The 17,570-nt window shown below is 41.2% G+C and overlaps 1 protein-coding gene across 3 annotated transcripts in view; it reads left to right on the forward strand.

Annotated features, from left to right (window-relative positions):
* ITSN1 (intersectin 1) overlaps positions 1–17,570 on the forward strand; it is a 248,611-nt gene that overhangs the window by 86,385 nt on the left and 144,656 nt on the right. For all 3 annotated transcript variants that reach the window (XM_030914040.1, XM_030914041.1, XM_030914042.1), the window contains exon 5: positions 9,114–9,271. In XM_030914040.1, the coding sequence (XP_030769900.1) occupies positions 9,114–9,271 (158 nt within the window). The remainder of the gene's footprint in view (positions 1–9,113; positions 9,272–17,570) is intronic.

Genomic DNA, 17,570 nt, shown 5'->3' on the forward strand with positions numbered 1-17,570 from the left:
AGCTGACTGATACTTAGTCACATAGTAACCCTGGGCAGTACTTGATCTTTTAAAGCCTAGGGGTGTTTTTTGTTTGTTTTTTCGTGCTTATATTTTGAGATGGAGTCTTGCTCTGTTGCCCAGGCTGTAGTGCAATGGCACGAACTTAGCTCACTGCAACCTCTGCCTCCCAGGTTCAAGTGATTCTCCTGCCTCAGCCTCCCAAGTAGCTGGGATTATAGGTGCCCACCACCATGCCCGCCTAATTTTTGTATTTTTAGTAGAGACAGGGTTTCACCATGTTAGCTAGCCTGGTCTCAAACCCCTGACCTGAAGTAATCTGCTTGCCTCAGCCTCCCAAAGTGCTGGAATTACAGGCGTGACCCACCGCAGCCGGCCAAACCTAGGTTTTTAAAATTGCAACTAATAATAGCTGATCTAAAGAAGCAGCCCTCCCAACCCCCATACTGTTCTTATTTTCTTCTGTGATTTTCTGATAGGGTCCCAGGGTAAGTCCTTACTCCTTTTGGTAGAGAGAGTAATGGGTTTGACTCTGAAGTTTTAGGCAGTCCTTGTGTCAGTCATCTGGGGAAGAAGATAATTTTTTGCTTTTTTGTTTGTTTTTGAGACAGGGTCTTACTCTGTCACCCAGGCTGGAGTGCAGTGTCATGATCATAGCTCACTGCAACCTCAACCTTCTGGGCTCAAACAGTCCTCTCACCTCTGCCTCCTGAGTAGCTGAGACTACAGGCATGGACCACCACGACTGGCTAATTTTTGTGTTTTATGTGGAGATGCGGTTTTGCCATGCTGCCCAGGCTGGTCTTGAACTCCTAGACTCAAGCAGTCTGGCCGCCTCAGCCTCCCAAAGTCCTGGGATTATAGGCATTAGCCACCGCATTCAGCAAAGAAGAGAAGTTTGGATTGAGAATTGGAAACTGTCTGGTTTCTCTCTGAGCTTTACTTACTTTGTTCTGGACTTTGTTTCAAATATTTGAGTGATATGAACTGATGGACAGTATATGTTAGAAACCTTTATTATGTTTTATTTCTGTGTAGCAAATACATTCCAGTTAACTAATTTGTGAAGTTTTGAACTGTAATCTGTTAATGCTTTGGGGACTCCTTGTCCCTCCTAGCTGATTTCCAATTAAGAATATAAGAAAACCTTAATTCTCAGAAGATGGAGTCAAGTCAGTGTGTGTAATGCCAAATATAACTGTGGCCAAAGATGATACCTCTTCCTAGAAATTGTCTTATTAATAAGGAGCTGGAAGGAAGTTGGCAGATATCCTTTTGGCAATTGAAGTGCTTAGAATTTTTCCAACCTTGCTGTGATGTGGAGGGGAGGAGAATAAAGCAGTGGGAATAGACAAGAGCCAGAAGGTACAGGAAGGAAAAAGAGACAGTGGTAAAGAGGCTGGATGAGGGCTCTGGAGTCTGAGGCACAGGGCCTGCAGAAATGGAGAGAAAAGAGGGAGCGAGGGAGCACTACTTGGAAATGGGCCCTGAGAGGAAAGAAGGGAACCAGACACATGAAGGCAAGGATTAGATCAGCTTTATGATCTGGTTCAGAATGGGTGGGTCAGAGCAAACAGCCATATATTAATAGTTTGTACTTAAGACACTCCTGAGTATGTGTCAGAAGGGCCTTCAACCCCAACAAGATCAATTTGCTAAACTCAATACAAAAAAAAAAAGAGAAAAAAGAATAAGGCATCCTGGACTCTTGATCCCGTCTCCTCCATCCTCGTTCCTGAGCCTTTGCCATCTCAGTAGTTCATGGCATTGAACTAAGATGACATCTTAGTTACCTGGCTGCCCAAACCAACACCTGGGCACCACACTTGATTTCTCTCTTTTCTTCACCCTGCACACCCAATCCATCAACATGACTGCATTTACCGACTTTATCCCCAGTCTGGCCACTTCTTTCCTACTGCTGCCATCCTAACCTGTCATCTCACCTGGGCCCACTGTTCGAGCATCTGGACTGGATTCTCTCTTTCATACTTGCCCCTTTAGATTCTAGTCTCCAAACAGCAGCTGGAATAATCTTTTTTTTGAGACAAAGTCTCACTCTGTAGCCCAGGCTCGGCAGTGGTGCAATCTGGGCTCACTGCAACCTCCATCTCCCGGGTCCAAGTGATTTTTCTGCACCAGCACCTTGAGTAACTGGGATTACAGGTGCACACTACCACGCCCGGCTAATTTTTGTATTTTTAGCAGAGATGGGGTTTCACTACGTTGGCCAGGCTGGGCTTGAACTCCTGACCTCAGATGATTCACCCGCCTCAGCCTCCCAAAGTGCTGGGATTATAGGCATGAGCCACCGCGTCCGCCAGGAATAATCTTTTCAGGAGTACGGTGGTGCGATCTCGGCTTACTGCAACCTCTGCCTCCCAGGTTGAAGCAATTCTCCTGCCTCAGCCTCCTGAGTTGCTGGGACTACAGGCATGCACCACCATGCCCAGCTAATTTTTGTATTTTCAGTAGCGGGGTTTCACCATGTTGGACAGGATGGTCTGGATCTCGTGACCTCATGATCTGCCCACCTCAGCCTCCCAAAGTGCTGGGATTATGGGCTTGAGCCATCCTTCCCAGCTTTCTTCCTGTTCTTTAAATGGGCCAGGCTTCTCTTTGCCTCGGGGTCATTATACTTAGTGTTTCCTCTTCCTATAATTCAGTTGCTGTAGTTCCTCACATTGCAGGTTCATTGCCTTTCAGGTTTCAGTTCGTATGTCACCTGCCCAAAGTGGCATTCCGTGACCAACTAGTCTGAAGTGGTCCCCTCTGCCCACCTCGTCCCTTTACCTTGGTAGCACTTATCACCATGTAGAGTAATCTGGTTTGTTCTCATTAGTTCTACTTGCACTAGATTATAAGCTCTGTGGTAGCAGGAACTGTGTCTTTTTCATAGATGTAACCCCAATTTCCAGATAGATGCCCACCCCCCTCCCCCCAATAATTGGTTTTTGAATGAATGAGAATGAATGTTTGACGAAGCTGGTTTAGTGTGCGCTGCTGCTGGGTCTCACTTCCAGCCCAGGGGGCCGCAGGCGAGAGATGAGCAACCTGAGGCCAGCCTTTGTGGATGAGCTAGGCTCTTAAAGGAATCTATAGATGCCAACACTGCGGGGAATGAGGTGGGGCAAGAGGAGCCTGGCCTCATCCCTTCATCCTGTAACACACACAGAGTAGTTTCAGAGTTGTTACATTCACCTCCACTACAAACAACAAATTTAGGCCTGGTGCTGTGGCTCATGCTTGTAATCCCAGCATTTGGGAGGCTGAGGCAGGAGGATCACTTGAGCCCAGGAGTTTGAGACCTGCCTGGGCAACATAGCGAGACCCTATCTCTACTTAAAAAAAAAAGAATATCCAGGTGTGGTGGCGCATGCCTGTAGTCTCACCTACTCAGAGGATGGGGTGGGAGGATCACTTGAGCTGAGGATTCAAGCCTGCATTGAGCTATGATCATGCCACTGTACTCCACCCAGGGCGACAGAGTGAGACCCTGTCTCAAACAAACAAAAAGAACGAACTTAGTAAGTAGCGTAAACCAAAAAGTATCTGAGATAAGAGATCTCAATCAGTTTAGGAGTTTATTTTGCCAAAGTTAAGGACATGCCGGGAGGAAATAAGCACAGAATCACAGAAACAGTCTGTACCTTTCTCCAATGATGATTTTGATGGCTTCAGTATTTAAAGGGAACAGGTAGGCTGGAGGGCAAAGAGGGAGGGTATGGTAATCCATATGTTGCCAGAGAAAAGGAGCAGGCAGGGGAATAGTCAATTAGGTAATAGTAAATCAATGAAGTGCTCAATAAGTCGTCACTTTACATAAGATAAAATGGAACATAAAGTAGCCACCTGTAGAGGTATTTGACCTTTTATTTGTAGCTCTCTGCTTAGGAACAAAAGGAATGACAGCTTCTTGCATGACTCAGCTTTCAGCTTACTTTTCTATCTTTTGCATAGTGAATTGGAGTCCTGAGTCTTTATTTTCCGTTCACAGTAGAGTTCAAGATTATTTTGTAGTTCCTTTTGTTTTTAAACAGAGGACATATAAAGTACTATGTGAAGTTACTTGGACTAGGCTTTTTTTTCCACCTCTTAGGTGGATATGTTACTTATTTATAATATGGTTAGGTTTATTTTCATTTTTATTTAATTTAGATACCACTCCTCATCTTTGTGGACTTCATTTATTATTTAAATACGTAACAGATTAAAAAGGTTCTAAAAGCCAAAGCTCAACCAAAAGGTGTGCTCAGACAATGTCACTCCCTCTTCTATCCCTGTACCCTGTTCCCACCCATTGTATTAGTTTCCTGTTACGCTTCATTTGTTTATTTTTGCTGCAAAAAGGCAGGTACATAATGTGTATAATATGTATGTATTCATATTTAAATTACTTCCTTTCCTCACATTAAGGTAACCTGCTATAAATGCTCTTTGTTCTTTTCTTTTCTTTTTTTTTTTTTTTGAGATGGAGTCTCGCTCTGTCACCTAGGCTGGAGGTGTGATCTTAGGTCACTGCAACCTGTCTCCCAGGTTCAAGCAATTTTCCTGCCTCAGCCTCCCAAGTAGCTGGGACTACAGGCACCTGCATGCCCAGCCAATTTTTGTGTTTTTAGTAGAGACAGGGTTTCACCTTGTTGATCAGACTGGTCTCAAACTCCTGACCTCAGGGTATCCACCTGCCTCGGTCTCCCAAAGTGCTGGGATTACAGGCATGATCCACTGCGCCCAGCTGTAACTACCATATTTCCATAAATTTCTTAGAGTTTTCATTACCAGGGATTCCCCACAGTTATGTTTATTGAGAAAAGCATTTTTTGAGTATCACGACATTTTCAACCAAATGTTGAGATTATGGTGTGTAGTTTAAAGTCAAGTTCCTGGAACCTCATGATTAAATTTCTTCTCCTCACCCATGGAAACACTTCTGTAGGATGCCTTTAGAGTCTAATTAAGCCATTACCTAAAGTCTTCTCCCCTAACCTACTCATTGTCCCACATTGGATATTCCTGTTTCTCACCATAGATCATATTGGGCAGTGGTGTGGGGAATAGGAAGTGGGCACCTGCCTGACTGATTGATTGGTTTTAGTATGCATGTTGATGTTGATTTTGATTAATGGGAACTCTTCCCTGCCAAACCATTTTAAACAATTGCGTATATTTTAAAAAACTACTTAGCAAAAGAAGGAAGTTCACCATTTCATTTACTTAATTTCCTTTATAAAACCTGAAAGGTAGTACAAAAATAAAGCAACTAGAAACCAGTTTCAATTATGAACATAGATGCAAAAAAAATCAAAATCTTAACAATTAGAATTTCACAGTGTGTGAAAAGAATACACCATGACCAACGTTATGCCAGAGATGCAAGACTGGTTCAGAGTCGGTCGAAAAATTCTATCAACATTAGTCATTATTTCAGCACATAAAAGGAAGAAGAAAACTTGTGATTGAATCGGTAATTACAGTTAGACACCTGATGAAAAATACAGTAACCATTTCTAATAAGTAGAAAGGAAACTACTTAAATATGTGAGACGACTATCCATGAAAAGAGTCAAACTCTAAAATATTTGGAAAGGTTTATTCCGAGCCAAATATGGTGACCAATGGCCTGTGACACAGCCCTCAGGAAATCCTGAGACCATTTGCCCAAGGTGGTTGGTATATAACAGGGTTTTATACATTTTAGGGAGACATAAGACATCAATCAATATATGTAAAATGTACATTATTTCAGTCTGGAACAATGGGACAACTGGAAGCAGAGGCTTCCAGGTCATAGGTGGATTCAAGATTTTTTAATTGACATTTCATTGAAAGAGTTATTATCTAAAGAGCTGGAATCAACAAAAAGGAATGTGTGGGTTATCATAAGTGGTTTTGGAGAACAAAGTTTTGTCCTACGGGTGAAGCCTCTGGGTAGTAGACTTCAGAGAAAATAGGTGGTAAATATTTCTTATCAGACTTTAAGAGCTTCCTTTATCAGTCTTAAGGCCTGTGTTGATGCTAATGCTGATCCACTGGGCCTGAATTCCAAAAGGGAGGAGGGTATAATGAGGCACATCCGACTTCCTCTTCCTGTCATAGCTTGAACTAGTTTTTCAGGTTAACTTTGGAATGCCCTTGGCTGAGATGGGGGGTCCGTTCAGATGGTGGGGGACTCAAAATTTTGTTTTTAGTTTACATTATTTTCCAGAAATCACTACCAACTGTCACTCTAAACAATGAACTCTATTAACTGTTAGCTCTAGTAAATCTACTGTTTCATTTAAACTCAGAACTGAGCAAGAACGCATTCAGTAATGTCTTAGAGGCAGTAAAACCAATAAAAAGGATTGGCTTAAATATTGGAAAAGAAAGATAATGCTCATTTTTTTCTAGTTATGTGATTGTATACTTAGTACACCCAAGAGATTTTAGTTTTAAAACATTAATAAGACTTGTAGGAGTCTGGTAGGATAGCTGAATACAACCTAAATAATTTTTTTAAATAAAAAATGTTTCTATGCTTGAAATAAGCACCTAAAAAATGGAAATGGGAATGTTTCATCTAAAATCTGGCAAAAATGATAAAATTCTTCAGAATATATTTAGCAAGAAAAGCGTATTATATGAAAAAAGTGATACAATTTTATTAAAGGAAATATTAGTATATTTGAACAACTGGAAAGGTTCTCTTTTCTTTGATTGGGTAAACTATTGGTGCAAAAGCAATTGTGGTTTAATCAGTTCTTCAAAAATCCCCTTCTAAGGCAGTTTTTGGATGCCAGTAGGGTTGTTTATATAATAGATAAAATGATCTAAATGTTCATAGGAAAATAGACATCCATGAATAACCAAGGGAAAAAGAAAAACCTTCCCAGACCTTCCCGGATCACACTATACCAGAGAGCCAGTGTGATCAAATCATTGTAATATCGACCTGGAAATTGTTCAGTCAGAACAGATAGTGCAGAAATAGTTCTCACTTCATATGAACATTTGATACATGACAAAAATGTATATTAGTTCAGTGAGAAGAAAAGGGATTAATTAATAAATATTAGTGGGAAAGCTAGGAATCCATGTAGCAGAAATATGATTGGACCCTGGAATAACTACCCCACCCCCACACACAATTAATGGTTTAAGGATTGAAATGAAATAAAATAATACAATGTTAGAAAATCAAGGACTAAAAACCTTCTAATCATACGATAAAAGAAATATTTTATATATGAAAATATAGAATTTCTATGCCATAAATATACATAAATCAACAGATAATGAATTTTTAAAAATCTTTCAGCGGTCAGCAGATAAACAGTTAATTTGTGATACACTACGAGCTCTTATAAACTAACAACAAAAAGACATGCAGTATACAGAAAATTTGGCAAAGGATTTGAATAAGCAGTTCATAGAAGTGCGAATCCAAATGGCCACGAAATACAGAAAAGTGATGCTTAAATTTACAAGCAGTGAGAAGAGTTCAGATTCTGAATGCATTGCTGAAGGGCCCATGACTACAGGAGAAGGGAGCTCCTATCTGAGGCAAAAAGAAGGTTTCTGCAACCACAGAACTTCATTTCCTGCGTTATGATCTTTATTTTCTAAAATGATTGTGCCGACTTTTACAATTTTGATCACTTTTAGAGATTTTTTGATCTTTGTCTTATGCTATGCTTTTTATTGTGTTACATGTTTTCTTTCTTTGAGTTAATAACAGCTATGCAGAATTATTTTCTGTGTAACTTAATTTTCTTTTGTGAACACTGTCCAGATATGGCTCAGTCTAAAAGATTGCTAATCATGGTATTTTAATTGAACTGGCTTATTTAGATCTTTCAAATACATTTTTTTGTAACATTGGTTTTTTTTTTTTTTTTTTTTTTTTTTTTTTGTGAGACGGAGTCTCGGTCTGTCGCCCAGGCCGGAGTGCAGTGGCCAGATCTCGGCTCACTACAAGCTCTGCCTCCCGGGTTCCCGCCATTCTCCTGCCTCAGCCTCCCGAGTAGCTGGGATTACAGGCGCCCGCCACCTCGCCCGGCTAGTTTTTTGTATTTTTTAGTAGAGATGGGGTTTCACTGTTAGCCAGGATGGTCTCGATCTCCTGACCTCGTGATCCACCCGTCTCGGCCTCCCAAAGTGCTGGGATTACAGGCTTGAGCCACCGCACCTAGCCAACATTGATTTTAAAAAATCCTCATGCTTTTAATATCTGGATTAAAATAAATAAAATCTGAATAAAACTTTTTTATGCAGAAGAGCTTAAGTCATGAATATGCACAGTTTTGATGATATAATGTAGTTTCCAGTTACAAGGACAAAGTTTTGCTTACTTGATCTTAGCCAAAAGGCCGAGAAGCGATTCCTTTTATTTACTCTTCTTTGAGAAAGTACTTTACATTAAAGCTCATTGTAGGCTGCGTTGGACCATGTATATTTGAGTACCATTTTCAGATAGCAAACACATTTTGTAAGCTGAGTTACAAAATTGTTGAGTGATAAGGGGCACGATTCTAAAGAAAAGTTAGTTTCAAGAGCTTTAGAGGTTTCTAGCCTTATAGTAGAGTAACCCTAGCATAGCATAAGTAGGTAGCATAGCATACTGTGTCATGTTCCCACATTGAAGTTTGTAGAGCTCTACAAAGAATGCAGTCTGAGTATCTCTAGCAATATTAACATTCTCTGTTTCTAAATCTTTTTCTTTTCTAATAGCTTCATTGTGAAATAATTCGCATAATAAAATTTACTCATTTAAAGTGTCTAATTCATTGGTTTTAGTTTATTCACAGAGTTGTGCAACAGTCACTATTAGCTAATTTTAGAATGTTTTCATCACTTCAGAAAGAAACCCCTTTTGATGTCTAAAATACATTTCCTCACACTGAGGCTGAAAATTACCTGCTAAAGTGGCAGAGTGAAAGATATTTTATGTTTGTATAAAATGTGGCCAGTATTTACAGGCTATTCCCCATAGCTTGGTAAGCAGTTATGGTTTCTGTTGTTCTCTCTAGGGGTAAGAGTGCTAATTATTTTGTTTTCGTGTTGGTGAGAGTGGTGGTTTTGGAAAGGTTCTTTTATGGTCACAGTTGTTCTCAGGCCATGCTGTTGGTTTGCAGGGCACTAGCTGACATGAATAATGATGGAAGAATGGATCAAGTGGAGTTTTCCATAGCTATGAAACTTATCAAACTGAAGCTACAAGGATATCAACTACCCTCTGCACTTCCCCCTGTCATGAAACAGCAACCAGCTATTTCTAGCGCACCAGCATTTGGTAAGTCTGAAAATGAATTGGTTTCTATGTTTTCTTGTATATTTTAAAAATAAATGTTTTCCTTTTTTTCCCTCTCAGTTTATAACATTATGAAATTCTAGGAGGTAATTCTGTCTGAAAAATGATGGCCCCCTGCAGGAAGATAGTGCTGGGGAGAAGAAGGAGCATGTTCACGTTTTAACCCTAGGATGTACAGTAATCAAAATGAAAGCAGAGATGCAGGCTGTCAGTCAGGGGGAAAGGAACAAACAGTCTGCTGCTGCGACCTCTGGGTTTTTTTTTTTTTTTTTTTTTTTTTTTTTTTTTTTTTGCTCTTCCATTGATCCTTCTTCCTTTTGGTTTTAGGTTTCCATAATGTCTGTTTCTCCTTGTGCATGAACAATTCCTTTGGATTATGGCATCTAGAAATATATATTTTGAATCACAGTATTGAGTCACTTGGCCACATTAAATTCTTTCTTAGAACAAAATGGAATAGAGAAAAATAAACATTGTTATCCTGATTAAAAACCTAATTCCAGCCAGGCGTGGTGGCTTACACCTGTAATCCCAGCACTTTGGGAGGCTGAGGCAGGTGGATCACCTGAGGTCAGGAGTTCGAGACCAGCCTGGTCAACATGGCGAAACCCTATGTTACCGAAAATATAAAAAAAATTAGCCAGGTGTGGTGGTGCACACCTGTAATCCCAGCTACTCAGGAGGCTGAGGCAGGAGAACCTGGGAGGCGGAGGCTGCAGTGAGCCAAGATTGTGCCACTGTACTCCAGCCTGGGTGACAGAGCAATACTTCATCTCAAAACAAACAAACATGATTCCATAAAAAATTATCTTTCAAGCAGGTATTTTTCTTATAAGTTAATTGGTTAATTAGTTGACTGAGATCAGTAGTTCTGATTTCTGTTCTCATTCTAGATTTAATTATTTAGGTTGATTTGAAGATCACAGTAATCAAATCTAACGTCTGATTCATGGGGAGATTGTTTAGCAGTTTAAAACAAAACATGAAAATTGTGGTTAGAGTTTCTTTTCATCTCTTCATCCTCAGATAGCTGATGATAGGTGACAAAGTGAAATAGGTTTGGGAGGGGGTAATTACTGCAGTCAGCAGTAATTCAGGGTGTCTCTGATGCAATTCACGATAAGCTAAGATACAGAAATACTCTGGTTTTACTTATTAGATTTCCTATTAAAAACAATGTATTGCCTTTCTTTTAGTAAGTTTTAGCCACAAGGCTGGTTTTTATAAGGGGAAAGGTTTTGGGAAGATTTTTAGGCAAATAGGATAGTGGTCCAAGAAAAGAAAGAAAAATATTTCTTTTGCCTTTGTATGAGCAAAGGCGAGGAAGAGCAGAAGTGAACACTGCAGCAGCCTCCACATGACTGGGGCCGTTGTTTGTCTTGTCCAGTGTGTGCTCACAATGTTTAGCCTTTAGTTAGCCAGCTAATTTAAGTGGAACTCGCTCTGAATCCCTGAAGGTCTCTGTAGCCAATCTTTGGTCAGGACCCAGGTGTTAAAATAGTTAAAGGGTGTTTGGGGTCAAACACAGTGGCTCATGCCTGTAATCCTAACAATTTGGGAGGCCAAAGCAGGAGGATTGCTTGATCCCAGGTGTTTGAGACCAGCCTGGCAACAACAAGGCCTCGTTGCTACTGAAAATTTAAAAATTAACCAGGCACAGTTTTGGGTGTCTATTGTCCCAGCCACTTGGGAAGCCGAGGCAGGAGGATCACTTGAGCACAAGAGGTGAGCCAAGATCACATTACTGCACCCCAGCCTGGGTGACAAAGTGATACCGTGTCTAAAACAAAACAAAACAATGGTATTTGGTTTTCTGTTGGCTTTCTTCCAGTGCTGCAAGAAGAAATCTCATAGTGGAGAAAAGGTCAGATGACTAGAGGCACCCCATTTCTTCTTTTTCACTCAAACCTGGGGGTCAGTAACTTTTCCTGTACCATTTAATTTGTTTTCTCTTATTCCATTCTGCCATCAGAATTTCAGTTGTGGAGTTATTGCTGATTTAGTTTCAGGAGGTTGTGACCTTACTGCTGAGAAAGTTTTACAGTCGTTAGGTAACCTGCTGCTGTTAGGAAGGGAACCTGCCAGGATTTCTGACCTGATACTCTGCCAGGCAGCCCATCACTCTTCCCCCCAGACTTCTCCCTGCCTTTCCTCACCTTGTTCTCATCACATCGATGTTCTCGGTAAATGATTTTGATAAGGCTAATCCATGAAGGATGTCAGGACATAGGAGAAGTTACTAGTACATGATTTTGATCAAGTTTGCCCAAGTTTACCTAAGTATTTTCTAGTTCCACCTCTCAGCTCAATCTAGGGTAATATAAATAAATAAATATATGTGTGTGTGTGTGTATATATATATATAGTTCATTCAGCCACTTGAGAATAAAATAATTTATTACTATTGTCATTGTTTTCTTTCTTTTCTTGCCCTTGCCCTTCCCTCCCCTCTCCTCCCTTCCCCTCTCCTTTCTTTTTTTGAGACAGACTCTCACACAGTCGGCCAGGCTGGAATGCAGTGGCATGATCTCAGCTCACTGCAACCTCTGCCTCCCGGGTTCAAGCAGTTCTCCTGTCTCAGCCTCCTGATTAGCTGGGATTATAGGCACGAGCCACAACACCCAGCTAATTTTTGTATTTTTAGTAGAGAGAGGGTTTCACCATGTTGGTCACGCTGGTCTTCAACTCCACCCCCTCAGCCTCCCAAAGTGTTGGGATTACAGGTGTGAGGCACCACACCTGGCCTGCTTTCTAATTAATATTTAAAATTATTAGTCAGGTGTGGTGGCTCATACCTGTAATCTCAGCACTTCGGGAGGCCGAGGTGGGCAGATCGCTTGAGCTCAGGAGTTTGAGACCAACCTGGGCAACATGGCAAAACCCCATCTCTACAAAAAATACAAAAATTGTCTGGGTATGGTGGTGTGTGCCTGTAGTCCTGAGTGCTTGGGAGGCTGAGGCGGGAGGATGGCTTGAGCCCAGGAGGTGGAGGTTGCAGTGAGCCGAGATTGTGCCACTGCACTCCAGCCTGGGTAACAGAGCCAGACCCTATCTCAAAAAACAAAACAAAAATCTGACTCTGCATTTCCTTGCCCTTATATATAGTATGTGCCTTCACTTATATTATTTGATCACAATGATAACCCTAAAAAGTATACTTAATGTATTAGCCCTGTTATATAAATGAGGGAAGTGAGATTCTCAGAAATTGAACATTTTGCTTAAGGCCATATTTCTAACAAAGGAGGTAGAACCTGTCCAAAACTCCCTTTATCTAAAGACTTTAGGTTTCTTTTTTTTTTTTTTTTTAATCTTAGCTCACTGCAACCTCCGCCTCCCAGGTTCAAGCAATTCTCCTGCCTCAGCCTCCCGAGTAGCTGGAATTACAGGCGCTCACCATCACACCCGGCTAATTTTTGTATTTTTAGTAGAGCCAGGGTTTCACCATCTTGCCCAGGCTGGTCTTGAACTCCTGACCCTTGTGATCCACCTACCTCGGCCTCCCAAAGTCCTGGCTTTACCGCCCGGCTGGCTTTAGGTTTTTTAAAATTACCTTCTCCTTGGCTTCATTATCACAAAACTAACTGGGTGACATGGTGTGTCACTCTTCCATGGTTCCTTGTCTGCATGAGTTTTTTGTTTTGAGACAGGGTCTCACTCTGTTGCCCAGACTAGAGTGCAGTGGCACGATCATAGCTCACTGCAGCCCCAACTCCTAGGCTCAAGCGTTCCTCCTGCTTCAGCCTCCTGTGTAGCTAGGACTACAGGCATGCACCACCACACTGAAGTAATTTAAAAAAATTTTTTGTAGATAGCGTCTTACTCTGTTGCCCAGGCTGGTCTCAAACTCCTAATCTCAAGTAATCCTCCCATCTTGGCTTCCCAGAATACTGAGATTACAAGATAAGCCATGGCACCCAGCCTCAGATATTTTTTATTGTAGTTGTTCACACACTGTAGAATTAAGGCTCAGACTGGGGTCTGAACAATGATTTTGTTCAACTCCCCTATAGAGAAGAGAGCAAAATGGGTGCAGTGATGCTGTGACTTGCCTTAGAACACCCAGAAAATAGAATTTTCGATTCTAGGAAATTCTGTGGGTAGACTTGGTACCTTCTTTCACCAGTGTGCTCTCAGCATAGTTCTTTTGTTCTGGACCCAACTTATACAGGAAGAGTCTATTTTTCTTTTGCTTGATTTTTGTTTTGGCAGAATACATGGTTTTATTGGATTAAATCAGTGTTCTGTAAGCCCCTACTCTGTGTCCTAGTTGCTGGGAACATGCTGGCCAGCAAGACCTCATGGCTCCTACTGCTGTGGATCTTATTTTCAAATTGTAGGGAGCAAGGAAATAAATACTTTTAGGTGAGAATAAGTGCAATCAGTTCATTAAAACAGGGTAATAGGAGAGAGACAGAGAGAGAGAAACCAGTAGAACAAGATGGCCAGGGAAGAGTTCTTTGAGTAGATGACTTCTGGAACTGATGTAGATGATGAGAGCCATGTCAAGACCTAGGGGAGAGGCCTTCCAGGCTAAAGGAACTGCACTGGCAAAGGTCCTGAGGCAAAAACTAGCTTGGAGTTTGGAAGGTGTGCGAGGGGCGTTGTAGCTGAAGCATGGGGAGACCATAAGGAAAAGGAAGCAAGCAACAGATTGTTTAAGCGGAAGAGTGATGCGGTTCATAGACTTATCTGTGTTATCTGAAGACTGGAATGTAGGGGACAAGAGTGGAATCCTGGAGATCAGTTAGGAGGCTTTTGCCACAGGCAAGAGGCAATGATGATTTATATCTGGTGGTGATAATCAATGTGGAGGACAGATTAGATTCATTATAGCCTATATTTTGGAGAAAAAGTAAAAAGGACTTGTCAGTAGATTGGAAATAAGAAATGAAAAAGGAGAATTAAGGCTTTTCGCATGAATAACTAGATGGATGGCATAACTGTATACTGAGTTGGGAATATCAGGAAGAGGAATGGTTTTAAAGGAGAAATTAAGAGTTTTGGTGATTTTGAGAGTCCTAGTAGATTTCTGATGTTGAGATGTTAAGGAGACAGGGATGATGACATTTGACTGGAGCTCCGAGGAAGGATCGATCAGCTCTGGGGCGGTTTGGATATGGAGAGCATGTCTTAGGGGCAAGCTTAGCTATAAGGAGCAGACGGTGTAGACCCAAGCCTTGGTGTGATGTGACATTTAAAGGCCAGGCAAAAGAGAAGAAGCCAGAAACCGAGAGTGACAAAAGTGAAATGGCAGAAGATTGGTGTCCTGCTACCAAGAAAAAGTATTTCAAGGAGGGAGGGCTCCATTGTTTGAGCTGCTTTTGAGAGATCCAGTAAGAATATGGCAGAACAGTGGTGATTAGATTTGATATGATGAACTTGTGAGTGACCTTGACAGGCAGTTTCAGTAGAGTGACAGGGACAAAATCCTGATTGGAGGCTTGGAAGAGGGGAGAAAATTTCAAGAATTAAGACTTAGCACAGTAAGAGGTGATGGCAGCCAGAATACGGCTTGTGGTAGTTGTATTTATTTAGAAAGTCGTTCATTCAGAAAAGGTAGTCAGTTGTTAAAAGGATGATAGTCTTTTTGCAGTGGCTATTTAAAGCCCAGTAGGCCAGGCATGGTGGCTCACTCCTGTAATCACAGCACTTTGAGAGGCCAAGGCTGGAGGATTGCTTGAGGCTTCTAGTTCAAGACCAGCCTGGGCAACATAGTGAGATCCTATTTCTATTTTTTTTTAATGTACGTAGATAGATAGGTAGCTAATAAATTTTTCCATTTCTGTAAAATGGAAAAATAATTTTGTAAGAGAAGATTTTTAACAAATTTGGAAGCTTAAAAGATGCTTTTACCAGTCTGATGATTAAACAGTATTTTTAAACTTGTCCTTTTCCTCAGTGTCTTTTTGAGGTTAGCGTCCTTTTAGGTTAGGGGTCTGCGGCACAGATAGGGTATGTGTCTTGAAGGTTAACTGGTTGCACAGTATGCTGTCAGGCCTTTTGAAAGTCTGAATGATAGCTCATGAAAACTTTTTAGTTTGTTTCCGTCTGTTTTTAGTTGTTGCTTGAGTAGATTGATATTCTTAAGCAAAAACCAGGATTTGGAGTATAATTCATTATAGTTATCAAAAGAAGAAACCCAAATTTTTTAAAAGAAAAACACATTAAAAATATAGTTATCAAATAATCTTAGAAAATTTTGGAATTCTAAAACTGACAAGGTAAACCTGATACATACTGCTATGTGTGGATATGTAAAGTTAATCTGATTCTAAATGAGATGTGTGGTAATGTGCTTGACAGTATGTATGTGAACTGTAAACCAGTCACCTAGATGACTATAATTAATAAACTTTTACTCAGTAAAGCCCAAGTTAGAATTTGTTTCTTCTCTTTGTTGGATTTTCAGTGTCTCTAAACATTGTTTTTAAAAATGAAAATAGGCCGGGCGCGGTGGCTCATGCCTGTAATCCCAGCACTGTGGGGGGCCGAGGCAGGCGGATCATGAGGTCAGAAGATCGAGACCATCCTGGCTAACACAGTGAAACCCTGTCTCTACTAAAAATATGAAAAAAATTAGCCAGGCGTGGTGGCGGGCATCTGTAGTCCCAGCTACTCGGGAGGCTGAGGCAGGAGAATGGTGTGAACCCGGGAGACAGAGCTTGCAGTGAGCTGAGATCTTGCCACTGCACTCCAGCCTGGGCGACAGAGTGAGACTCCGTGTCAAAAAAAAAAAAAAAAAAAAAAGGAAAATAGTCTAATTTTCTTACTGTATAAGTAATAGATGCTAATTGTGAGTCAACAATGCAAAAAGACTTAAAAAGTAAAAATTACTATTAATTCTATTACCCAGTGATGACCACTGTGCTCAACAACACTACTTTTAAAATCTTTTTTTTTTTCTTTTTTGAGACGGGGTCTTGCTCTGTCCCCCAGGCTGGAGTGCGGTGGCACCTTCTCGGCTCACTGCAACCTCCGCTTGCTGGGTTCAAGTGATTGTCCTGCCTCAGCCTCCCTGGTAGCTGGGATTACATGCACGTGCCACCATGCCTGGCTAATTTTTGTATTTTTAGTAGAGATGAGGTTTCACCATGTTGGCCAGGCTGGTCTCTAATTCCTGATCTCAAAATCCACCCGCCTTGGCCTCCCAAAGTGCTGGGATTATAGGCATGAGCCACCGCGCCTGGCCCTGTTTTTAAAATCTTACAGAAGCAATACATACTCTTAGTAAAAGAAATACAAACAGAACGGAATTGTGTACATTTGTAACAGTGCAGGAGGAAGAGGGAAGAATTAGGGTACCTGGTGTACTTGAGACAGGAGAACCCCAAAATAGCTAACAGGTATTTGCCAGAAAGTTCAACCAGGCTGAGAGCAGCAATAGAAATGGGAAAGGGTTATGCTGTCTGCAGTACTGAGTACAAAGGATCTGAGAGACTTGGAGCAGTCCAGCCCCTATGAACTCAAAAGACTGGCCCAACAAGCCTTCCTTTTGGGACAGGGCTTCATACTCGGGAAAAACAACTGGGAGTAGAATCAAAATTGAGCAATACAGGGACATGGATACAAAGGAAAGAGATGGTCCAGACAAAAGTAGGGGAGGAGAACGGAGACTGGAATTCCCAGGAAGCAAGGCTCACATAAAAATGAGCAAGCAAGGTCAAATCCACTGCAGAAAGTGTCAGGCAAGGTCAAATAACACAAAGTTATTATTAGAAAAAAAGAGAATAAAGGGAGAAATAACACCCCTGTGGACAGTGAAAGCAAACCAGTAAATCAGTACTTCAAAACAAGTTTGAAGAGAATAAGGAAATGATACAAGACTTGAAAGATGAATGTAAATCAGAGTTTTTAAGGCTCAGAAATAAGGTGACAGAAAGACTGATAAATAAAAGAAAAATTCATTCTAGAAATGAGGATGCAACTCAAAGCAACACAGGGGATACTAGCTGAAGAAAAATAGAAGTTACAAAGAGGAAAAGAATTTAAATTAAAAGGAAATGAGGCCAGGCGCAATGGCTCACACCTGTAATCCCAGTTCTTTAGGAGGCTGAGGTGGGCGGATCATCTGAGGTCAGGAGTTCAAGACCAGCCTGGCCAACATGGCAAAACCCCATCTCTACTAAAATTACAAAAATCACCTGGGCATGGTGGCATATGCCTTTAATCCCAGCTACTTGGGAGGCTGAGGCATGAGAATCACTTGAACCCGGGAGGCAGAGGTTGCAGTGAGCCAAGATCATACCACTGCACTCCAGCCTTGGGGATAGAGTGAGAC

The sequence above is a fragment of the Rhinopithecus roxellana genome, chromosome 13, assembly GCF_007565055.1.
Source record: "Rhinopithecus roxellana isolate Shanxi Qingling chromosome 13, ASM756505v1, whole genome shotgun sequence".
NCBI lineage: Eukaryota > Metazoa > Chordata > Mammalia > Primates > Cercopithecidae > Rhinopithecus > Rhinopithecus roxellana.